Source organism: Podarcis tiliguerta, assembly GCF_965153285.1.
Source record: "Podarcis tiliguerta genome assembly, chromosome: 6".
Taxonomy (NCBI): Eukaryota; Metazoa; Chordata; class Lepidosauria; order Squamata; family Lacertidae; genus Podarcis; species Podarcis tiliguerta.
Window position 1 is genome coordinate 22,993,927 of NC_139539.1, and position 26,231 is coordinate 23,020,157.

The window sequence follows — 26,231 nt, forward strand, 5'->3', positions numbered from 1 at the left end:
ATGTGTGCTGCTAGGTCATTGAAATGCAAATTTGCATAACGTGCATATCCCAATTTATATGTACAGGTGCAAATTTAGGCTGACTTTCAGAGGGAAAGCTGTCCTGTTAAGCAAAGGGTTTGTGTGTGTGTGTGTGTGTGTGTGTGTGTGTGTCTTAAAATGTAATTTGAACAAGGGGCATAGCAAGGTATTGTGGCAGAGATGGGGAAACATGTCGTTTTCTCATCAGCCCCAGCCAGTATGGTCAATTGTCAGGGATATTGGGAGTTGCAGACCAGCAAAATCTTGAGGGCCACAGGTTCCCTGTCCATAAACTGTGGTATACCTAGGAATAGTGTGAACCAATGCTATTCACTCATAGGCGCAGGGTGAAGGCTCACAGTGGAAGATGCATTGCACTGAGTCAAACCGCTGGGCCATCTAGCTTAGTACTGTCTACACGGGCTGGCAGCAGTTCTCCAGGATTCCACTCATGGATCTTTCTCAGTTCCTCCTTTAGATGCAGGAGATGGAACCTGAAGCCTTCTGCATGCAATGCAAATACTCTACCCCTGAGCGACCGCCCTTGCAAAGAACATCACGCTGGCAGAACCACAACTTCGGTTTGCCGGGGTGGGCATTGTCGTCAGGGACTGACAGTTAATAAACACCTCCACTAAGACCCCAATTCTCTAATGGCTCCTGCTTCTCCCCCATCGGCCTGCCTGCCGCCAGCTCGCCTCGTTTGCGTGAATCGTGGTTTCCCTTTCGCTGCTGCCTTTCTGCTGCCGCGGAGCCGAGCCTTTTCAAGTCGCAGGGAGTGGGTGCTCGGATGTTCTTACTTAGGGGATTTCTGCGGCAGACTCAGCCGCCAGCAGTGAAACCAAAACACCCACCTCCTCCTCCTCCTCCTCCCTGCCTCTTCCCCCTCGCTTCTGATCTTGCCAATGGTACAGGCAGCGTAGGGAGGTGGGGGAAAGCCCCTTTGAGAGCTGCGCCTCCCCCCCCCTCGCTGATAAACCACTTGGTACGCTCTGCCTGAAGTCCCAGCCAGCCCTTCCCAAGCCAGAGCTGGAAGGGAGACAGGCAGGCAGGCAGCGTGAGTTCCTCTGGCGGCCAGAGCAGCCCCTGAGTTGGACCACTCCTTGGGAAGATGAGAAGACTGCTGAGAGCTGCGGAAGGACCTCGCCTCTGACCTGCTGCGAGGGGCGGTTCAGGGGGATCCCCGGGACAGAGGCTGATTCACTGCTTGGGCTGTCATCCTCTCTGAAGGCGATGTCAGGACCTGAAGCTCACAGCCACGGCAGGAGGCTGCCCTGTAAGTCTGGGATTTGCTGAATTAGGGAGGCAGGAGCTGGTGGGTGCATGGGGAGAAAGGTGGGACGGGGCGGGGGTGGAAGGGAAGGCGAAGCAGCGCCCCTCTTGCCTTCCCATCCCAAACTTTTATCAGGCGTTTCTGTGAAATGGGCTGAAGCTTTTCCGCGCTGCCGTTGTCTGAGCTGAGAGGCACAGGCGCTTGTCAGGCGCAGCGAGGGAGGCGTCGGGCATCATTCTACCCGTCTCTGCGAATTGTTCCAGGCTATAGACATGCAGGGTTGAACAGCGGCAGCCCATGGCTCAGTGGCCAGTTAGAAGCCCTTCTCTCCAGGTACACTGAAAGCAAAACAAGGGGTTTACTGCTACCGAGAGCAGTAGCTCGCTGGACAAACCCATGCCCCCCACGGCTTTGCTGTTGGAAACGCCGGCTCATCAGCTTGGAGATAGATGTCAATTCTGTAGGGCTGCTCTGGGCACAGCTCAGAGGATTGACACCTCTTTGTAATGATCAACAGCTGGGAGGCATCCTAGCCATTGTCTTGTAATTGTAGTCACCCATTAGTATTGTATATCATGCAAACAGCAGCCCACGGCATTCCTTTCACAAGTTGAGCTGACAAGCCTGCCTGCGGTTGTTGTCTCTCTCATTTCACACACACATACACAATCTTGTGGCTTCCACCTTATGAGCAGACCACTTGTCAACCTTGGCCTTCTGTCCCTTCCTCGTTAGCATTCTGAAAATACACCTTGGCAGAGCCTCCCCTGCAAGCCTTAAAGGAGCCTCGATGTGTGCTTGCGCTGTATTTATGGCTAAAATGGATGTGTTTGGTCATTTCTTGGCAATCATTCTTTCTCTCTCTCTCCCTCATGTTCCTACTAGATGTTTTGTTCCAGGAAGGGAGAAAATGTAGCTCTGATAGGCAGGGAGAGCATAGGTTTATATTTGGGTCTGCAAGCCACGAACTGTAGATCCCTCTCACCACTAGGGCTTACTGTTACCACCGTGGGGAACGGGACATGGAACTAGATGGGTTCTTGATCTGATCCAGCAGGGTCTTCTTATTTGTCCTCTTCACTTCATTTGGTTTTGTTTTAAATATTCTTACTCATCCTTGGGGGGGGGGGGGTTAGGAAGCCCAAACTATATGCTCCTAAGCATGCTGATTTGCAAGGTTCCTGTGGTGGTGGAGGGGGGGCTTGCTTCCAAGTGAATGCTTGCATTATAACCAAATCACACATCCCCCAATAGCCCTCTCAAAAACAGCACCTAAGGAGGCCAAAGGTAAGGGCTTAGGGCATGCACCCTGCTGTAATATGACTGAGCATTCCTCTAGAGGTCATAATCCCTCTGGGCCCCACATGCCCATCAGCATTTTTCTTTAGTGAACATGAGAGCTCCTCTGGATCTGTGCAGGGCATACCTAGTCCAATTTCTGCTGCCCACAGTGGGATTTTCCAATGGGAAATCCACAGGCAAGCCGTGAGCGCAACAGTGGCATTGCACTGTTGTTTGTTAGCACTGGCATTCCATATTCATGTTCCCTCTGATTTCCAGCCTATATCCATCATGACACAATGACTGTTATCCTCCATGCATGTTAAGCTGTAAAGGATGTGCCACAGCCACCCCCAACATGGTGCTTTATGTGTCTCGGACTACAGCTCCCATCAGCCCCAAGTGGCCCAGGCTGGAGGTGATGGGATGTGCTATCCAAAGCATCCAGAGGGCACTACGTTGGGGAAAGCTGCTCCAGCAGCTGTTGCCAGGGTACCGATTCCATTGCTTACTACAATAGCAAGATGTTTGCCACCCCCGCAAAAAGATGCCAGGTGGGCTGCATCCTTCCTCATTTGCCCCGCTTGACACTTTCCCTTGTGAAATACGTCACCCGCCATCCCCGCAGCCCACTCGCCAGTTCTGACACAGTCGCACGACTCCCCCACACACTTCGCGTTGTGCGCTGCCAGCTTCCTTTGCCACGCAGTGCCCATCTTCACGTCATTTCATGCACAGGCAAGCTCAGCACTCTGCCGCCTCCCAGTGTATCCCTGCACATAGAGTACATTCTGCTGCTCCATCAGATTTTTTAAAAAATAGGAGAAGAGACTGCAGATTAAATGCAATGACGTATTTAACATCACACTGAGTGACGGTGCTACTGGAATTATTCTTTGGTGTGCGCTTGTGTATATGCACAGCCATCGTTTGTCAGCAGGACTGATGTTTTTCTGAGATGGGTTATCGGGCATCTCTTCCGGTCCAGGCTGAAGGCCTATTCCTTGAAGGATAGGCTACAAAGAGCCATAACATTGACGCTGAGGGATCTACTGCTTATGTCGTTCCTGGAGAACCGTAGCTGTGCAAGAGAGGTTGTGGACTTCCTAAACAGTCTTCTGCTTCATGGGGACGAGGAGAAGGGGAACTTGGGAACAGCGTAGAGATAAGAGTATTTGAAGATGAGTTGGCCTGAAACCAGAGGCCCAGCCAGAATCCATCAAAGGCTCTTGTATAAACGCTCCACCCAGCCTTCCTCTGGGATATGATACTGCAGCAAAAGCATAAAATAATTCAAACCACTGTGGGAAGAATTGTAGGAGGGAGGAGGGAGGGAAGGCAGCGGCTTTTGGCACAGATAGACAGAGGGCTGAGAGGAAGAGAATGGGGGCGAGGAGGTGGCAACCCATGACTTTTCTCTCTGTCACAAATTCATAATAAAAAGCTAGACCAACCAATCCCCAAATCCCTCAAGTCTCAAAGCTAAAAATATCCCCACAGATCCCTCTCCAGCAGAGAATACATCATAAGACCCTGCTATTTACAGGGCCAGGAGTTGCTTTATATAGAACGACGAGTAGGATAAAACCATGAGAGCATTAGAGGGGATGACGGGAGGACAACAGGCTCTCCAAGCACCAAGGACAACAAACTGTGACAGCTTCTGCCTAATTCCTTATCCAGACTGAATGAAGTCATCATCACCACCATCATTTCCACCTAAGTTCAACCTAATTGCTGTTTACCTTCCCTGAGCAGTTTGTAAAGGATACTTTGGGGCTTGGCTACTGATCAAAAGAAGGTTTCAGACGAGTTCCCCTGTGGGAGAGATTTCCTGAATCTTGCGGTTCTCTTGAAAGGTCTCACACAGGCCATAGGAACAGCCTTAATGCGGATTAAACCAGTAGCCCAAATACAGTCTTTAGGGAAAGAATGGTGTCTGAACTTAAACTTGGATGGAAGCCACACCCTTTGGTGAGAAAAACCTTGATGTTTAATCTCAAGCACAAGTGGTTATGTGCAACGAGGGCAAGGCATTCTGCATATTCTCAGAGGAACTGCCCTCTCCAGCTGCTCTACAAATGCAGAACCAGACAGACCCCAGTGATGCATAAACTCATGAACCGTTGGTGAAAATAACTACTGCAGTTGAGCAGGTTGAATAAACCTGGCTGGAGCAATATAGGATGCTCCTCTAGATGACACATGATCTCTGAACTACATAGTTTCTGGAATATATTGTAGTATATTTTTGTGGAATATTCATGGCTGTGTGTGTTCTGTAATCATAATTTATGAGTGTCAAACCTGGTATGGAATGCAGAATTTACCAAATTCAAAGCAGCCCAGTTTCCTTATTATTTTTAAAACAAGCTTCTAGCCCCTTAGGTTTCAAATATAAACTTGAAAGTGCTTGTGCAATGCCTTGGGGGATCTCAAAAGCCTGAAGTGGATGTGAGCAAGATGCTGGTACAGCTCTTTGCAGTTGTCTTTTGACCAGCAAAAGAAGAATAAATCATGCAAAATAAATGTGCACAATTTATATATTACATGCGCTTCTTGGCCCAGCTGCTGATGAAACTAGTTGTTTGGCAGAACTACACAGAATATCCCTTTCATGTTCCTGGAAGACAGATTTATTTATTTTTTTAAAAAAGACATCTTTATTGAAAGTTAGAAAACATGGTACCATGCACTAAACATGGTAAGTAAAAGAGAGTAAAAGAAGACGAGAAACAGCACCTGTGTAGAAGACAAAGCAAAGGGGGGGGGGAGGGAAAACCCAAACTGTATACTTTACAAAGTTTTTATTGTAATTCACCAGATCTTAACCTTCTACAGTATTTGTAAGGATGGATTCCAAATATCATTGAATTTGTCCATGGCAAGTCTGTGATAATATGCAAGTTGTTAATATGTTGTGAGTTTGTTTAAGTCTTCAATACAAATGTAGAAGGGAGCTACATTTTTATTTTTCCAATTCATCAATATGAGTCTTTTTGCTGTGGTGAGAGGCCACTCATCTTGTCCTTTTGCGAGGTTCCACGTGCTGGATATATAATTCAAAAGGATATTTTACACTGTAAACGTAAGATTATTCCGTACAGTTCTGCTGATAGTTTCAGTTACCTTCTGCCAAAAATATTTCAATATAGGACAATGAAAAAAAAATGTTTTAGAGAAGACAGAGATCTTAAACTCTGAGCATTAGTGTAGTGGAAGCGCTAAGCATGTAAGCTGAAAAACCCAGATTTCACTTCAGCCATGAACTCGGTGGGTTCTTTAAGCAAGTCACCATTGCTGAACTTCACTTTCCATCTGCAATATGTGAATAACAGTGCTAATCTACTTGCATAGTTGTTGTAAAGATTAATTTATGCAAGGTCCTTTAAATACCTGAAATGTAGCAATGCATGGTTACTAGATCCACTATTGCAGTCTCATGAGGTGCAACCTGGCAAGGATATTTTTGATGCTGCTAATTTACATTGGTGCCAGTAGCTTCCTCCCTGCAAAGAAAATCTCAGCTGCAGATGATAATTTTTTATCAGAACTGTAGCAAGGGATAGAAGGGTTACATTTCTACCATGCCTTCTGCCACCCCCATAATTACCAGCTCTCGGCTGATGCTATTTGCATTTTTAAAATCCTGCTTGCTAAATTGACATCTTTGGAATGCATGTCCGCTGTCAGGTCAGGAGGAGGGAATATTTTTCAAAGGTGTGTTGTAAATGTGTTAAAACCAGATCATATGTGAGCATACAGCTCTCCAGGGGCCTGGAGGAAGAAGGAAGTAGGAAGAAAAGTTGTTCAGGTAGTCCTTATTTGCAAAATGAGACGGGTAGGGCTCAAACATAATTTAGAAGCTGTTGCCTTTAATCTGCAAATATTTACCCTTCTCAGTCCTAGATATGCAAAGGCTGGCTGGTAGGTATTTTGTACATGCCCAGATGCTGTGGGCAGGTGCTGTATAGAAACCATTCTGGCAAATTGTATGGCAGCTATGAGTGCTGTTTTTGAACCAGAGTCTGGGGTTTGAACCCTGGTTCAGATTTAACCCTGCATGAAGGGAAAAGGTCCCCTACACTAGTTCCTTTTGGTTTTTGTTTTTTTTTTAATATATATTTATTGAAGTTTTCAAATAAAGCATATATTAGATAAGCACAACTTATCATTGTCCATTTAACATCTCTCAATTATTACATGGGACTCCCCCACACCTCCCGCATACACTTACATCATTATTAAATTTATTTCAAACAAATTATCATTTAACTCATCTTAATTAATAATCTTAATTTGGTTTGACATATAATTCAGCCTTAAATCTAATTTAATGGTAGACAATTATCTGCACTGGCATCCAATTCAACACTCAGCCAAATTACAATATTTTTGTAAATAAATCTTAAATTCCCTCCAGTCTTCTTCCATCCTTTCTTCTCCCTGGTCTCGAATTCTGCCGGTCATCTCGGCTAATTGCATATAGTCCATCAGTTGCATCTGCCATTCTTCCACAGTGGGTAGCTCCTGAGTTTTCCAATTCTTGGCAATTAATATTCTTGCTGCTGTTGTTGCGTACATAAAGAATGTTCTGTCCTTTTTTAACACACTCTGGCCTACAATACCCAGGAGAAAGGCCTCTGGTTTCTTAGTAAAGGTGTATTTAAACACCTTTTTTAATTCATTATATATCTTCTCCCAAAAGGCCTTCACTCTAGGGCAGGTCCACCAGAGGTGAAAAAATGTTCCTTCATTTTCCTTACATTTCCAACATTTGCTATCAGACGAATGGTATATTTTAGCCAGTTTAACAGGGGTCATGTACCATCTATACATCATTTTCATCACATTTTCCTTCAACGCATTACATGCAGTGAAGTTCAGCCCAGAGGTCCACAACCTTTCCCAATCTTCAAACATAATATTATACCCAATGTCCTGCGCCCATTTTATCATTGTTGATTTTACCATTTCGTCATGTGTGTTCCATTTCAGCAGCAAGTTATACATTCTTGAAAGTACCTTAGTCTTAGGTTCTAACAGTTCAGTTTCTAACTTTGACTTTTCCACTTGGAATCCTAGCTTTTTGTCATTTTTAAACACTTCTTTAATCTGAGCATATTGTAACCAGTCTCGCACTTTGTCTCTCATCTTTTCTAAACTCTGCAATTTCCAGTTGTCACCATCCTTTTCTATTATCTCCCAATATTTTGGCCAGTTGGCCTCCATATTGGCTCTTTTCCGAGCCTTAGCCTCCAGGGGTGACAGCCACCTCGGAGTTTTATTCTCCAGTAAGTCTTTATATTTTGTCCAGACATTAAAAACTGATTTTCTGACAATATGGTTCTTGAAGGCCTTATTTATCTTAGCTTTATCATACCATAAATATGCATGCCATCCAAACGCGTTATTAAAACCTTCCAAATCCAAGACATCCGTATCTTCAAGAAGTAACCAATCTTTTAACCAGCAGAAAGCTGCAGCTTCATAATACAACTTTAAATCTGGCAGGGCAAAGCCCCCTCTTTCTTTCGCATCTGTTAATATTTTAAATTTGATTCTGGGCTTTTTGCCCTGCCAGACAAATTTAGAAATATCTTTCTGCCACTTCCGGAAGCACTCTGTCTTGTCTACAATCTGCAGTGTCTGAAACAAAAATAACATTTTTGGCAATACATTCATCTTGATGGCAGCTATTCGGCCCAACAAAGAAAGTTTTAGTCTTGACCAACTATCCAAGTCTCTCTTAATCTCTGACCAACATTTTTCATAATTATCTTTAAATAAACTCAGATTTTTTGCTGTTATGTTTACCCCTAGGTATTTAACTTTTTTAACCACATTTAGTTCTGTCTCTTTCTGAAGCTGTTCCAACTCAGTATCTGTCAGGTTTTTCCCCAAAACTTTAGTTTTTTGCTTGTTTAACTTAAATCCTGCCACTCGACCAAAGTTTTGAATCAGTTGTAGTACTCTTTTCAAACTAGACTCCGGCTCCTGTAATGTCAGAACTAGGTCATCTGCAAAAGCTTTAAGTTTATATTGTTTCGCTCCGACCTGAATCCCTTCCACCAACCTGTCCCCCCTAATCATATTCAGGAGCACTTCCAGAACCGAAATAAACAGTAATGGGGAAATCGGGCAGCCTTGTCGTGTACCTTTTTCAATTTTAAACTCTTCTGTAACCACATTGTTAACTATCAGTTTAGCCTTTTGTTCTGAATATATTGCCTCAATCCCGTTTTCAAACCCCCGTCCCACTCCCATTTCTTTTAAATTCCCCTTCATAAATTTCCAAGATATGTTGTCGAAGGCTTTCTCCGCGTCTATAAAAATTAAAACTGCTTTAGTGTTTATGTTTGTTTGTAAAAGTTCCAATATGTCTATGATGTTCCTTGTGTTAGTAAACATATGTCTGCCCGGGAGAAAGCCTGCCTGGTCTTTATGGATTATCTCACTTAAAACTTTCTTAAATCTTCGTGCCAAAACATCTGCAAATATTTTGTAATCCACATTTAAAAGGGAGATGGGACGGTAGTTCTTGAGTTGTGTCTTTTCAGTTTCTGACTTTGGAATCAATGTGATAAATGCTTCTTTCCACGATTCAGGCGCCTTCTTCCCCTCCATTATTTCATTACTGACCTCCAACAAAGGTTGTATCAAATAATCCTTCAATGTCTTATAGTAGTTAGAGGTCAGTCCATCTGGCCCTGGTGATTTGCCCTGTTTCAGACTCTGGATGGCCTGTTCAATCTCTTGTCGTGTTATTTTGCCATTCAAAATTGTTCTATTTTCTTCTGACAGCTTTGCTAATCCATTTCTCTCCAAAAATTGTGTAATCTCTATTTCATCTTGTGGCCCTTGAGTGTATAGCTTTTTAAAATACCTCTGGAAGCACTTTCTAATCTCTCCCGGGTTCTGAATGTTCCTTCCTTCAACCTCTAAGTTTGTTACTGTATTTAATCTTTGTCTCCTTTTCAGCTGCCAGGCTAGCAGTTTCCCACATTTATTTGCCGATTCAAAAGTTTTTTGTTTCATTGTTTTAATCTTCCATTCTATTTCCTGATTTATCAGTTTGGAATATTGTGCCTGATAGAGTTTAATTTCTCTCAGAATCGGTTGGGACTTCGGGTTAGATCTTAACTTCTTCTCCAACTCTTTGATACTTTCCAGAATTTTATCTTTCTTTTCATTTTGCAGTCTTTTCTTTAAAGAATTCTGTTGAATCAAGAACCCTCTCATCACAGCTTTACTTGCATCCCAGATAGTTCTTTTTTCCACCGTAGTGTTCAAGTTAATCTCAAAATAGTCCTTTAAAGTTTTTTGGGCCTTCTTTACAATTCTTTGGTCTCTAAACAGGCCATCATTCATCTTCCATCTAAAGGAGCCGGTTGGGATCAATGTCATATCCATTCTCAAGGCGTTATGGTCGGAGCATGTTTTAGGGCAGATTTTCACCTTCCTCACCTTAGGTGCCAGACTTCTAGTTATCCATATTTGGTCGATTCGTGTCCAAGTCAGTTGAGCTTCAGAAAAGAATGTTCCTTCTCTTCCCAAGGGGTTTCTAACTCTCCAGATGTCAACCCAGTCCATATTGTCAGTCATTTCAAAAAAGGTCTTAGGTAGTCTTCCCTCTTTAGTAATGTTCTGGTTCTGTGACTTATCCATATTTGTTGATACTACCCCGTTCATGTCCCCCATCATGATGACGTTGTTGTAATCCAGATAATCCAGCATGGTCTCGTGCAACTTCTTATAAAAATCCGATTTTCCTTCATTTGGAGCATAAATTCCTAATATCAAAATTTTTTCTCCTTGATACTGTACTTCTATTGCGAGGATTCTTCCACTTTCATCTTTAAAGAGAAATTTTGGTGAAAGGCTCTCTTTTGCATAGATCACCACACCTCTCTTTTTAACTGTATCCGATGATATAAATTCTTGACCAAGCCTTTTATTTATTAACACCTTTCTATGGAGCCTAATCACATGTGTTTCTTGTAAGCATATAATGTCCAATTGTTCCTTTTTTAAAATATGAAAAATTTTAGACCTTTTTTCGGGACTGTTACAGCCATTTATGTTCCAGCTCAAAAGCTGCAGAGACATCCTGGATAGGTCTGGTTATTCTTTCTGGGGTGGTACCTTGTTCTCCGGTCCTTGAGGATCCGAGGGGGCGGGCTCCCCTGGAAGTTCTGGCGCTGGCAATCCAAGTCCTTTGTGGAGGTCTTCTCCGTGTGCTCCCAAAAACTTGTCTCTATCTTCCACTGTTTTGATTTTGATCTTTCTCCCTCTGTAGGTAAAGGATAATCCTTGTGGGAACTCCCACCTGAAGATAATTGCGTTGCTTCTCAACAGTCTTGCCAATTCCGTGTAGTTAGATCTAAGGTCCAGCAACTGCTTAGGAATGTCCTTGTAGATTTCAATTCTCTTGCCCAAAATGTCTAGTGACTTTTCGTAGTGCAGGCCCAAAATCTTGTCCCTTTCCTCCTTTGATCTCAGTGTTATCAAACAATCTCTGGGCTTCTCTGTCCTTCTGACTCTGCCAAGCCTGAAAGCAGATACGATTTTGAAGTCTTTTTCCTCTAACTTCCAAAACTTGGCAAATTCCTTAGTTAGAAATTCAATAAAATTATCTTCTTCCACCTCTGGTATTGACCGTATCCTCAAGTTGGTCTCCCTGTTTCGCAGTTCTGTCATCGAAAAGTAAATCTGATGTTCTCCAACTTGTTTGCTGAGTGGTCTTACTTCTTTCTCAAGTTCTTCCAGTCTTTGACTAGTATCTTCAGCCAGTTTACGATTTTCACCTACAGCCTCCTTTAATTCTCCAATAGACTGGGCATTCCGTGCAACTTGTCCAGTCAGCTTATTCAAACTTTCTGTGTTCTGTTCAATTTTAGCTGTATGCAAATCAGCCTTCTTGTCCAGAGCCTCCAGTTTCTCCAAAATTTTCTCCAAGACAGAGCTACTTGTCCCTGAAGCCATATCTCCCAGGTGCAGCTCCTCTGTCTCTCCCTCCCCTGCCTGTATTAGGGAGGCCGCCTCTATGTCTGGAGGCAAAGTGGAAGGCAAGGCCGGCACAGAAGATCTGCGCTGTGAGGCTGCAGATAAAGTTAGAGTTGTTTGTTTAGTCCTTCCTCTTCTCCTTGCGCCACTCATTCCAAAGTTATCTGTAATCCAAGGTCAATCCAAGTTGTTCCCATGAGAAAGCAGAGTCCCAGATACAACAGTCAAACAGAGGCCGGGAAAGGGAAAGTAGGACAAAGTCACTGCTGTAAATCCAAAATCCTCTAGAGGGAGCTTAGTACGTCTTCAGGGAAAAGATCAAATCCAAGTTAAACTTGTAAATTTAAATCCATGTCCATCGCCTCCACAATGTATTATTTTTAGCAGAGTAAAACTTAAAGCAAAACAGTGTTTCTTACAGTGCCTTGACTGCAACAGTTTCAAAGTATCCAGTTCCAACTCAGAATGTTTCAAAACCTGAATTCAATGTATCCAAAGTTGCAAACTGGTGCTCTTCCAGGCAGCTCCAGCACCAGAGATTCTTATTTATTTTGTAATCCACTGGTTCCACAGAAGAAGAGTATCAATGCACTCCCAATATGACCAGCAAAAGTCAATAGCTCAAAGTCTTTCACTCAGAAAACTGCTTTAACAGGGTGCCAGCATTTAGTTAACGCATAACTTTTTGTCTCCACTCCTCCTGCTCTTTGCTTAAAGTTCAGTATAGCGGGAGATGGGCTTCCTGCTTATCCTCACTCCGTTTTCAGCCAAATTTCAACTTTTTTTAAAAAAGTTTTAAAAGTTTCAGAAAGTTCTCAAAAAGTTTCAGAAAGTTGACAAAAGTTTCAGAAAGTTTTCAATGTCCAAATTTACTCACGGGTTGTAGTTTCCAAAATTCAGAAAAGTTGCAGGAAGAAAGGACAGCGCTGACCGGCAACAGCAACGCGGCTTCACTTCGCTGTTTGCGCAACGACCCACAGCGCCGCTACCCCCTCCGCGATCCGGAGCCCCTTACGGGGTCCCTTCAACGTTTTGGGGGCTGCTTAGTTCCTTTTGGTTTTTGAACCTTCCTATCTGAACATTTCCCATTTGTCTTCCATGCTTGAACTACGAGATCTAGAAACTTGAGGAAGCAAAATTCGGCACCATGTGTGTTGACTGTGAACAATTATGAGCATAATAAAAAAAGAAGGGCAAAGGGTTGCGATGGCAACCGTAATAGAGTCTGGGAAAACAGTCTCTTTCTCACACATGCAAGCATTTTGTTTTACATTGTGGCCGGGTGGGCAGCCCATGAACCATGGGTTAGAAATCCAAATGTGGTTTGCATCTCCCATCCCAACCCCAGAATCTGTGGCCTTTGTTGGACCCAAAGAGTTACACCGCTGTTCTTCAATCTTGCAAATGTGGTTGTAGCTGTTCCTTAGGCCCCAGCTCTATTCCGAGTTATTTGCCATTTTAAGCAGTTGGGAGCTTTTCGTGGACACCAAAGAGCCTGGAAATGAAGAAAAGCCTCCCCCCCCCCATCTTTTCTTGGATTTATGCCTACATTAACAATCCTCCCCCTCCATCCCATTCTTTCATTTGCATTGCCTGATGCATAGAGGGCGTTTTGTATTCAGGATCCAGCAGGACAAGGGATAATGACAAATGCCACCACTCCCAGCAGAAATGCAACCAGACACTCCTGCCAACTCTCTTGGCCAGAATAGGGCATTGCCTGCATTCTCCAGAACTCTTGGGTCCACCCCATCCTCTGTTCCCAATACTTCCATGTAGATTCTATCCACTGTCTGGCAGCATCTCCTACATCCATTGCTTTCTGAGACGACATAGAGAAGGTTTTGCTGTAAGTTCTGTGCTTTTCATTATTTAGCCACAATAACCATCTAGTGGGACGCGGGTGGTGCTGTGGGTAAACCACAGAGCCTAGGACTTGCTCCCTGCTCCTGCCAACCCAGCAGTTTGAAAGCACATTAAAGTGCAAGTAGATAAATAGGTCTGGCGGGAAGGTAAATGGTGTTTCCGTGCGCTGCTCTGCTTCGCCAGAAGCGGCTTAGTCATGCTGGCCACATGACCCAGAAGCTGTACGCCGGCTCCCTCAGCCAATAAAGCGAGATGAACGCTGCAACCCCAGAGTCAGCCACGACTGGACCTAAGGGTCAGGGGTCTCTTTACCGTTAACCATCTAGTGCTTCCTTCTTCAGAAGGAATCAGCCACTAAATACCAGGTATCGGGGGAAACAGCATGGGAGGGCTGTTGATTTCATGCCTGCTGCCTGTAGGCCTTCAGTTGACGCCTGGTTGGCCTCTGTAGGAAACAGGAATGTGGACTAGATCTGAACGTTTCATCTGATTCAGCAGGGCACTTAGAACCACAGAGTTGGAAGATACCTCAAGGCTCACCTAGTCCAACCCCCAGCAATGCAGGAATCTCAGCTAAAGCATGCAAGACAAATGACCATCCAACCTCTGCTTAAAAATCTTCACTGAAGGAGAGCCCACAGCCTACCAAGGGAGACTGTTCCACAGTCAAATAGCTCTTACTGTCAGAAAGTTCTTCCTGAGGTTTAGTCGGAATCTCTTTTCTTGTAACTTGAAGCCATTAATTTGACTCCTTTCCTCCAGAGCAGGAGAAAAGAAGCTTGCTCCACCTTCCATGTGACAGCCCTTTAGATATTGCAAGGTGGCTATGATATCTCCTCTCAGTCTCCTCTTCTCCAGGTTAAACATACTCATCTCCTCATAAGGCTTGGTTTTCAGACCTTTGATCATCTTGGTCGCCCTCCTCTGCACACGTTCCAGATTGTCTATATCCTTCTTAAATTGTGGTGCTCAGAACTGGGCTTGCAGTACTCTTATCTGCACGTAGCACTTTTAAAAGCGCAGAGCACTTTCTCAGACCAAGTAGAATTGCTGTGTCTCTTTTCAGGTATTTAAAGTGCCTTACATTATCCAAGTTATTCTGACAGCCTGTAGCAGCTCATGGCTTGACTGAGATTTGAACCAGAGTGACTCCTAATTCATGTTCTTAACCCCCTGTGGTACGCCAGCTTCCTTTGCAATCTCTTATCTTGCACATCCTCATGTCATTCCTGGTAGGTCACTCTTATTTCCACTTTACAGGTGGGAAGCCATGAGATAAGCAACTTGCACAACATGCCCAAGCAAATCCATGTCTAAAACGGGACTTGAGTCCTCAAGTTCAGCTCCAGCTCTCCTTCCAGTGGAGTTCCCAGGCTGAAATGCTGTCTGCGGGCCACAATTATTAACTCAAAACAGCCAGGGATTCCATATGCCAGGGTATTTCAAAATGGGAAGCACACCATGTAGCGGAAAGAGGACACCATTTTGGACATCTCAGTAGTAATATGCAGGCAAACATTCAGGGCAACGGCAGGAGTTGACTTTGGTAATCTTTTGTAATATGATGCTCCATGCAAGGCCAAAATTTGGCGCCCCAAAATAGATCTTCTCAATTTTGCACCCCCATGGCTTGGTGTCCTGTTCTGGGAAACCACCTTAAATCAGGTGCTGACTTGAGAGGTGGGCAAGTGTGTGGGTCAGCGCCCCATTAGGGTTACTGAAATGGATATTTGTGGTCATAAGCCCCATAATTGCTGTAGAGGTCAGTTCCCAAACACTGGAGTTTGGGGGGGGCAGAAGGGAGACCAGTGAATTGTAAGAGTTATAAGCAACCTCAGATATAATATTATTTCAACCACCTGCTGATGCAGGAAATCTGCTACCTTCTTCCTTTATTGTGGGACCGGCCCTACCATTAGGTAGAGTGAGGAGGCTGCCTCCGGTAGTGTATGGATATGTGGCGAGGTTTCATTGCCTGCCTTGGGCCTTCCAAGCTAATCCACTGCCCAAGATACTATGGACAGCACTGTCCTGTTACCAGTTTTGAAGTAAGTTCTGTCTGCCAATCCACTCAGCTTCTCTCTACGGAATGGAAGGGGACACCAACTTGCTCTTTGCCTCAGGCAGCAAACTGTCTTGGGCTGGTCCAACCCGATAGAAGGCCTTCCAGCCTCTTCTTATGTGGTTCCTGTGTTGAATTAGGATCAGGAAGAACTGGACCATTAACTCCCCAACATCCATGGAGCTCACAGGGTGACCCTGGGCTAGGCACCATCCCCACAAAGCTGCTGTGAAGATGAAAACGCAGTGAATACCATATACACCACCCCGAGATCCTGAGATCAGGAGTGAGGAAGCTCCAGTCCAGGGCCGAAATATGGCCTTCTAGACCTCTTTGTGGCCACACCCTTGACTGGCGCTGCTTTGTACCCCAAGCATTTTTGCCTGACTGGAATGTGTCCCTGAAGTCTGATAATACTACTTGCTTGCCCAGATGAAGAATAAGGGAGCACTTGAGTGGATGTAGAAACTAGCCTGCTGCACAAAATGTAAAATTTCCTTTGGTTGCTCCACTCGTTCTCATCTCTGGCTCCATCCACCACTGGCAGGTGGCCCTCAGAAGCTTGCCCAGGAGGGAATGTGGCCCTTGCTCTGAAAAAGTTTCCCAACTCCTGCCTGAGAGAAAGAGCGCACTAAAAACACAGTCTTGTAAATTATAATATGATCTGTGTGGCACCGAGGAGGAAGACATGGCAGGAGGCTTCCTTCCTTTGATTTATTAAAAGAGTTGCCGTTTTGTAGCCCATCTTCCTATGACTCAGGCATCCAAGGCGGCTTTCTCCTCTTATTCCCTTGAGAACATGTGAAGCCACTGATGGCGCGGCCAACCCACCTGCTTCCAACTTCTTCCCGTTTGCCCAAAATCTTCCCTGCATGTACACTGAATAGAGGAATTAGGAGGGAAAACCCCAGGTCTCTTTCTCCCTTCCCTTTGGTCCCCACACTTGCATTCAGGCCCCGTCTTCGCTGTGTAATGAATGAACCATGAGAGCCGGAAGGATTAAGCAGGCAGTAGGGAGCCCTGTTGCCCATTTGATGGTCTCGGTGGCAGCCGGGTTGGGAGGTCGGCGTTTCGGGGACAGGGATGGCGGGGGGAGTGGGGCTGCATTCTCCCAGCTGTGAATGCGCTCAGGCCCCCATTGGCTGGTTGCCATGGGAAAGAGACCCCAGCAGCAGGGGCAGGTATTTCTCTTTCCCCTCCCCTCCTTAAAGACAGCTTGTAGCACACAGGGGCAGCATTGTGTGTGGATGCCTAGCAGTCTTGGCGAACATGCCATCCCAGTGAGGCAATCTCAGCAGTGTGTGAGAGATGGTGAGACCATCAGTCACAGGGGAAAAGGGAGAATGGTACGTTCTCTTCTCTTCTGCTCCTGTCTTAGCCTGCTTGCACACCATCTATTTAAAGCACATTCCCCCTGGCCAGCAAGAATCCTGGGAACTGTAGTTTCCCTATCGCAGAGCTATATTTCCCAGCCTCTTTAGCCAGTGTCGGTTCCCGGTATTCTTTGGTGGGGTATACTTTAAATGTGCAGTGTGTACGCAGCCTTAGCAAATAAGAAGGAAAAGTGTGCATACAGACCTTTTTCCTCCCATCCATAAATGGACAGAATAGTAAACATCGCCAGATAAAAGGAGGAAGGGAAGTGGTGAACAAGACACTGTCTCTGACCCTCCCTGTAGTCATGGGGTGGTCAGGACCCATCACCAGCTGCTCATCTCGCCTGCTGGCTATCTGTGCAAGTTACATAATGGCATTTCAGTGTTAGTGGCCGGCTGCCCAGATGGCTAATGAAATCTCATCAGGGAATTTATCAGCAGGTTTGTTAATTTACCCCGGGGAATCAATCCTGACACGTCTCTCCGATGCTAACATAAGACATTCTGTGCGAGCTCTGGCATGTACTGACACAGTACCCATCAGTCCCGTCTCTCTTTGTCTGGACGCCTGACCCTTTCTGTGGCCTGGCTTCCTGGCGCATTTCCTTGGTGTTTGTGTGTGTGTGTGTGTGCTAGGAACAAGGAAGAGGAGGAGCAGACACGGAGCAATGGGCCCGAATGCAATGTGAGCTGATACAGAATTGCACAATTATGAAATAAGACCGGAGATTTAATTTCAGTTGCAGTAAGCCCACAACATGTGCATTAAATTGTGTGTGCATTGTGTGCATGACCAAAATATATCAAAAAATTTAAAGGGATGGAAAGGGAGTGGGGGTTCCAGGAAAAATGACTTTGGCAATCCCACTTGACATTGAACCCAGTGGGCTTTGACTATACACAATTTTGGCTTTAGATGCAATCCCTGGAATGTTAGCCCCTGTGTAATTTGCAGGTTTACTGTACTAGGGTGGATAGAGAAAAGTTTTTCTTCCTCTCTCATAACACTAGAAATTGAATGTTGGAAGATTCAGGACAGATAAAAAGGAAGTACTTATTCAAAGTTATTCTATGGAACTCACTTCCATAGAAGGCAGTGATGGACACCAACGGCTTTAAAAGAGGATTTGACAAATTCATGGAAGGCAAGGCTATTAGTGACTACTAGCTACAATGAATAGGTTCTGCCTCCACTGTCGGAGGGAATTGCTGGGAATGACATGTGGGCAGAGTGCTCTTGTTCTCATGTCCATCTTGCACACTTCCCATGGGCATCTGGCTGGCCACTGTGAGATCAGGATACTGACCTAAATGGGCCATTGGCCTGATTAGCAGAGTTGTCTTATGTTCTTCTGTTGCCCCGTTGAAGCAGAAAACTTGAATGTTGGCTGTATCAGAGTTCTGAGAACGGTGTTGTTGTTTTTGCTAATATTCTCAGCCAGAATTCCAGCCAACTGAATATGGTTCTTTGTCTGGAGTAAGACCATGGATGCAAATGGTGCTACGTAAAGCAACGTGACCACATAGTGATGGCCACCAACTTGGAGAGGATTAGACACATTCCTGGAGGATAGGGCTGTCAGTGGCTACCAACCACGATGGCTATGCTGCACCTCCACGGCCAGAGAGAGGATGCTTCTGAATACTGGTTGCTGAGATTTGCAAGTAGGGAGAATGCTCCTGCTTATTGGCTAACTACAGGCAATGGTTGGTCACTGGGAGAAAAGGATGCTGGACTAAATGGACCTTTGGCGTGATCCAGCAGGGCTCATCATACATACACAAAGGTGCCTGGATACCCAGAAGGACACACACGCATAGTCTGCATAGGAGGGCTTAGAGAGGCCTTGGAGAAGATGCTTTCAGTGGAGCCATTACTGTTGCTACTGACCATTACTGGTTCTCCTGCTGGTCCTAATCTGCACTGCCTTCCAAAGGGGAGAGGACAAGGCGAATGGAGATTAGGAAGCTGCCTTATACTGAGCCAGACCATTGGCCAATCTAGCTCATATATGTTGCAACATTCAGCCTTTTTTGGTGCCGAATTTGGGTTACCACGGCTTGGAAGTTTTTATTTTTGTAGAGAAGAAGTCCAGTATTTGTCTCTTACTATGTTGGTTCGATCTGGGGAACTTCGCAGGAGTTGCATTCTTGTGGGAAATGAATGTTCTCCCCCCCCCCCCCGTGCGCTCTGTTGGAATGAAGTTTTGTAGCTTTGCATTAGAGAACACACAACAGGTGTCCTGACCGAGTCGATGGCTTTGTGTGAAATCCAACAACTTTGCTTCCAGCGTTTAGCCTTGGGAGGGCCTGTTATTAGAGCAGTCTCTCCCCACAAGCCCTTTTCATCACTCATTTGCTCTTGTTTTAATTGCTGGCTGCTTTCTGTGGGAAAACTCAGCTAAGCAGCTGACTGGTCTGGCCTGTTAGTAAAGGATTCCAGTTGTGATACAGCTGGGGCTTTGCTGGAATAAAGGCTCACCATGGTGGAAGAGGCATGCAGAAGCACCTCCTAGGCATGCTTACTTGGATATAAGAACATCCAAAACTTCTTTATTCCAGGTCAGACTGGAATTTTACCCCATTAATGTCAAGGGAGCTCCCCAGCCAAAGAAATGCACCCAGGAGCTAGTTTACTCTTTATTGTCCAAACTGACACAGTCATTTCTACTGCTCTGAATACCCATGCGAACCAGTCTAGCATCTGGGCAGCTATTCCCAGGTCTGCACTATACAGATCAGTTGCAGCAACAGGAGGCCATGCTTATGCATCTTCCCCCGACGGGCTGTGCATGCAGCCGGAGACTATGCCTGCATGCAAGCTGCCTCTGCTCTTTCCACTTCAATTCTCTCCTGCTTCTGGGAGACAATGTTGCAGGAAAGGGTGGGGAAACACCCAGCCCTTCACTTGCCTTTCCTGCCTCTTCCTCCTGTGCTCCACCCTCCAGCTCTGAAGCTCCCCCTGCCTCTGCCTCTTGCCCCCTGGCTGGTACAGGTCCCCACAAACCACTGACCCCCTCTCCTGAGTCAAGCTCCTGCCATCCTTCCCCCAGTGCACACTTGTAAGTGTCCTGCCAGTCCCTGAAAATGAAGCACAGTATTGTCTATTCTCATTGGCAGAAGATCTTCCAGGGTCTTGGTCAATGGGCTTTCCAATCATCTGCTCCCTTTAGCTCAGGCATGGCCAAACTTGGCCCCCCAGCTGTTTTGGGACTACAACTCCCATCATCCCTAGCTAACAGGACCAGTGGTCAGGGATGATGGGAATTGTAGTCCCAAAAACAGCTGGAGGGCCAAGTTTGGCCATTCCTGCTTTAGCTGAAGATGGCAGGGACTGAACTTGGGGCCTTGTCCCTCAAAAGCAGGTGCTCTACCACTGAGCTATAGCCCTTTCACATGAGTAAGTTCCATCCATGACTACTTCTTCATTGGGAGTATGCTGGACTTACTGCACAATACATACTTGTGCATCCCTACTACTATTAGTCACTGTGAAAACTGCCAGGGGTGGTGATGGTGGTGGTTGGCAGAATAGTCTCCATGGAGGTATATATCTTCCCTTCCTCCCGAGTTCCCCCATTCTTGAGTCGTGTAATATTTGGAATAAAACGACATGACTACCCTTATGGATCAGCTAGTTAGGAAAATAAGGAAGCGGACGTCTACTGATTTGTGCTTCTAGCTCAGTATTGTCCACACTGGCAGGCCGTGGCTCTTCATGGTTTCAGACCAAGTACACTCCCAGCCCTACCAAGAGAAGCTGGATGATGGAACTGGGATGTTTTGCATGCTCAGCAGATGCTTTGCTACTGAGCTGTGGCCTCTGCTTCCTGTGCTTCAGCACACATTCCAGTGTTGACTGGTGACCTAGGAAAGCCACTGTCAGCAGCCAGAGTCAGGTGCAGATCAGCAATAAAAAAAAAACACTGTGTCTGTGAAGTCAACTCTTCATTCAAAGGTACCAAAACAACACAGGTGATCCCATAAACATTTGCTTGTAGGTTTTGTCCCAATGAGGCAGTTGCAAGGTCTGAAGGTCCCTGCCTTCCCACAGTTGCCCAAGTCCCAGCCCCCCCCCAAATGCAGTCATAGACTGCAGCTGCATGCAACCAATCTTTCCTTTGCCCTTTTCATTTCTCGCTGTGTTCTAGGTGACCAGGGGGTAGGGGAGCTAGTTGCAGCAGGGGGTAGGGGAGCTAGTTGCAGCAGCAGGATTCTTCAGCAACCTGCCTCATGGCTCCTCTCCTCTGCAGCTTCTTCTTCTGTCTCTGAGTCTGGACTGCTCTCTGCCACAGTCTCCTCCTACTTGCTAAACCCTGTTACCTCTTCAGCTTCCGACACCACCTCCTGTCAGTCTGCTCCCTCTTCTCCCAATGACCACTCATCTTCGTCCCACCACCACTCCCATGGCTCTGAGCCTTCTTCCCCTGGGTTTCCCCAGCTGGTGCCTCCCACCACTCATCTGCATTCAAGCAGTCCATGACTGCCATGCTTGTTAGCTGATGGACATGTGTCAAGAAGGCTGCATGAGCCTTACTTAGCCCAGCAGCTGTATCCCCCTTTTCTGGTAGCTGCTGCACCATCTCCTGAGTTTTCTCTTGAAACTTGGCACTGAATACCTTAGTCCCAGTAGAGAGACACAGCCTTGTCTGGTTCCTCCTACTTCTTTTTTTCCACAGCCAACACAAAGTTCAACAGTTGCTGCTGTTTGGCTGAAATTTCCCCTGAAGCAACAGACAAGGCTGCTGAGCCTGAGACACAGACAATTAAAATGTTCACTGTTTGTTTGGTTTCCTTGGTTATGGCACTGCCCAACGCAGTAATCACATTTTCCTTATACCAGACAGACTGGTCCCTGCCTCGATGGCTATTGAGTCAAGAAGCTTGGAGGCATCTGAGATTCGCTGCGGAAAATCTCAAAGGCAAAGTCCGATGGCTACCCAGTTTTGTTGTTCCTCCTCTGTTGCTTTGATCATTGACCTCTGGATTTCTCCCCAAAATGGGAGATTGGCCCAACCTTTGTCCTGTTCATAACAGGCTGCGATTGATTGTTGAGCTTCTTGACTGGTACTTTCGCCTCTTCTGTGGTTTTCATCATGGAAAGAATTAAGAGACTCATTTTTTTGTTGTTAAGAAAAAAAACTGAGCAGGAACTGAGTTATCTGTGTTCAAGAGGAAATCTTTTTATGGGTTTGGGGAAGTATGCTGATGGACTGAAGAAAAGTGTGAGCATGAAACAAAAGAAGCAATAATCAAGCAGACTTGGCAACTTTTCTACTTCAAATGGGTAACCAAGAGCTCACTTCCTTCCTTCCCTTTAAAATTATAGGGATGGAGGGGAAATTCATTTGGAAACCTACTTAATTCACATTTCTTGAACCAATTGTGAACTGAAATAAAGCTATCCTTCAAAATTCTCCAAATTTTGCAGTACAGTTCTCCAGGCAAGAAAACACGTACCAAAAATACCCTGTATTTGACAGAGTTTTTATGTTGTGAACTGATGCAGAAAAGAGGTGAATTGAATTTAAGATTGGAAAAATGAGAAACCAAAATTGACAGACTCATTCTTCCCTAATCCCAATGCCAATTTTTAGAAATATTATGGCCAGGTCCCTAACTCATATTATTGGCAATTTAGTTGCCCAGTACTAGATCAAAGTGAAACACTTTGGAACCCAGCTCTGCCCTTGTGTAAGTCCACTTAGATTACAAGGGAGCTGACTCTTTGCTTTGATCTAGCAATTTCACAAACCAGGCAGAACATGGTTTGCTTTTTAGCACATATCTAAAAATACTGTCTGAATGAATGCAGATGCTAAATTTGCAAATATTAAAATGTCTACCACTGTTTTCTGCTTTCATCATCGGTCAAGGCAGTTGAAACTGGAGGTGTTGCTCCCATCTAGTACTGTGAGGGAAAGATTTAAACCTCTCCCCTTGATAATTTCAAAAAATGGTTACATATGGAACAGGGCTACCAGATAATGAACTGTGAAGATGGTGTAGATAGCAGAGGAGGGTGAACCTCTGTGTGCCCAAGCTTCCTTCAGTCTACTGGGTCACAGGATGGCTGGGTCTGAATCAACCTTCCCCCAACCTGAGTCCCTCCATATCATTTTGGACTACAGCTCTCATTATCCCTGACCAGTGACCATTCTGGCTGGGGCTGATGGGAGTTGTGGTAAAAAGTATCTGGGCACCTGGTTGGAGAAGACTGGTTCTGAGCATAGATTCTCAAAATGTGGACTGTGGTCCTTTGGTGGTCCATAGCTCCATCCAAGTGGATATGTCCACAGAAAGGAACACTTTAGAATATCAGTACTGTACTTGGCCCTGCACTTTATTTATTCTTTTCCAATTGTGGAGATCAAGGACTCTTCTTTTGCCAAGGCTGGCTCACTTAACAAGGCATGTGATTTTCATAACAGAGACTTGGTACAATCTCCTAATTTTTTTCCATAACAATTTGCTAGTTAACGAAACCCTTCTCAGTGACTGGGTCTAGGACTCATATTTTTCACAGTACTATATTGGTTTTGACAATGATGCCTGTGCTTAAGTGGGGGGAAAGTGTGGTTTAAAATATGAGCTCTTTATGTGGTTTGACTGGTAGAACAACTTCCTTATTATGCGGCCTGTCAAGATCCCCAGCAATTTTCCAATGATCCATGGAAGAAAGAAAGAAAGAATTCAGAACCAATGGTTTAGAATATACTTAAGCCTAATGACTGCTCTCCATGCTGCTTACTGTCAGGCTTGCTCAAAACAGAGATTATCATTCTAGAATGGGGTAGCCAACCGGGGTCCTCCTGATGTTGTGCTCAGAAACTCCCATCATATAACACTGGTCCTGAAAGACTTACATTGGCTCCCAGTGGACTGTGGTGTGTAGAGAGCCAGTGTGGTGTAGTGGTTAAGAGCGGTAGTCTTGTAATCTGGGGAACCGGGTTCGCGTCTCCGCTCCTCCACATGCAGCTGCTGGGTGACCTTGGGCTAGTCACACTTCTCTGAAGTCTCTCAGCCCCACTCACCTCACAGAGTGTTTGTTGTGGGGGAGGAAGGGAAAGGAGAATGTTAGCCGCTTTGAGACTCCTTAAAGGGAGTGAAAGGCGGGATATCGAATCCAAACTCTTCTTCTTCCAGTACGTTTCCAAGCACAATTCAAAGTGTTGGTGCTGACCTTTAAAGCCCTAAATGGCCTCTGCCCAGTATATCTGAAGGAGTGTCTCCACCCCCATCGTTCTGCCCAGACACTGAGGTCCAGCTCCGAGGGCCTTCTGGCGGTTTCCTCGCTATGAGAAGCAAAGCTACAGGGAACCAGGCAGAGGGCCTTCTCAGTAGTGGCACCCGCCCTGTGGAACGCCCTCCCATCAGATGTCAAAGAAATAAACAACTACCTGACATTTAGAAGACATCTGAAGGCAGCCCTGTTTAGGGAAGTTTTTAATGTGTGACATTTTAATGTATTTTTAATCTTTGTTGGAAGCCACCCAGATGAGCGGGGTACAAATCATTTATTATTATTATTATTATTATTATTATTATTATTATTATCCTTGATCCCTGACCATGCTGGCTGAGGCTGATGGGAGTTTCCACACACAACATCAGGAGAACACCAGGTTTGATACCCCCAGCCTAGGAAACCTACAAAAAGCCTGAAGTACGAAAGGCTGTTGTCCAGAGAGGTTATGCATGCCCTCTGACAATTCTTCATAGGTGGGAGAAATGTGAAAAAACACACCCAAGAAAGGGATGCAAATTATTTGTCAGCTTGGAAAGAAAGGTGGCTGACAAGGGTAGATAAGAGCCCAATGCCTCTCTGTTTTCAATCACCTTTCTCCCAACTACCCTGCTATAGCTCTGCAGCAAGTAGTGTAGCTGGTTTGGTTAGACAGAAGCAGGAGGTCCTTCCTACCCCCAGAGTTTGAGGTAGTTTGAAAAACAGAATGCTGCCTGTGAACTGCATGGTCATTCTGTTTTCACCTTTGGTAAACAGGTTTTGCAGGTTTTGTTTAAGAAACCTACCCAGACCCTTAGATCTTCCTCTGAGGCCCTGCCCCGAGTCCCTCTTCTGAGGAAGTCTGGGGTGATGGCAAGGGAAATGGCCTTTTCAGTTGTGGCCCCCCCATTTGTGGCATGCTCTCCCCAGTGAGGTCTGTCTGGGGCTCTCACTAACAACTTCTTGGTGTCAGATTAAAACCCATGATGTTGGTTGTTGGTTGTACTTGATGATTTTTTGCTGATGAAATGTTTGCTGAGGTTTATTGGGGACTGTCAGTGGATCTTTTTATGAACTGCTACATCTTTTTATTATAATGTCTTCATTTTATGCTTGCTTGCTTGTTTATTTTGTATACTTCCTAACCAGCAGGTCTCATGGTGGTTCACACTTTTAAAAAATGCATAAGACCCCTGGAGACTTTTTTTTTTGCGTAGCAAGTGATTAATAAGTCACTCGTAAGTTCAAATCATCATCGGTAATAATAATAAAATACTTCTTGAAGACCAGTGACATTATGGCAAAGAAACGTGTGCAGACTGAACCTTCTCTCAAAGCAGTTTAAACTCTCATTAAAATTCTGCCTGCCCACTTACCCTGCATCTGGCTCTGGGAAGTGTTTCCCTCCAGATAAGAAATGAGAGGAAGCCGCTTCTGATTTCTTTTCCTCTCTCTGGTTCCTTTGCAGCCGACATGGACAATGGGCAGCGAGGGCTGGATGCAGAGCAGATGCAGCAACAGCAGCTCAAGCTACGGGAGAGGCAGAGATTCTTTGAGGAGGTTTTCCAACATGACGTAGATTTCTTCTTCCCAGTATCCCATCTGCAGATAGAGCACAGGAGACGTAAGTACCATTGGGGAGGTGTCATAGGCGGTGCGTTAGTCTATGGAACACGGTTGCCCCGCTTGCATGTGAAAAATTAACAGGTGATGGCCATGCAGCACGACATCTGATGGCTTCTGTCTCTTTGCTAGCTCCCTTAGGCAGCATTTCCTCCATGGAGGTGAATGTGGACATGCTGGAACAGATGGACATGATGGACCTTTCTGACCAAGACACTGTGGACGTGTTTCTCAGCTGCGGGACCGAGGACAATAACAATGTAGCTGCTCTCTTGCCAGGTTTGTTCAGTTCCCATTAACTGACCCACATCAACTTCTAGCCGCATCCAACTCTTTCTGGGGCCTGTTGAAATATAACTCCTCCTTTTTTAAAAAAATACATTTTTATTGGTTTTACATATATTTTCCACATAAAACATAACATAACATCTCTCATCTTATACCACATTTTGGCTATAAGCCTAGGACTTCCATCAACCACGTCTAGTGATTTTCGAC

At 45.3% G+C, this 26,231-nt stretch overlaps 1 protein-coding gene across 1 annotated transcript in view; it reads left to right on the forward strand.

The window, feature by feature from the left end:
- Positions 1-663: 663 nt before the first annotated feature.
- The window catches only part of DBNDD2 (dysbindin domain containing 2), a 36,166-nt gene continuing 10,598 nt past the window's right edge, over positions 664-26,231 (forward strand). Inside the window, exons 1-3 of the mRNA XM_083447143.1 lie at positions 664-1,297; positions 25,579-25,734; positions 25,866-26,012. Of these exons, the coding sequence (XP_083303269.1) occupies positions 1,255-1,297; positions 25,579-25,734; positions 25,866-26,012 (346 nt within the window). The 5' untranslated portion in view covers positions 664-1,254. The remainder of the gene's footprint in view (positions 1,298-25,578; positions 25,735-25,865; positions 26,013-26,231) is intronic.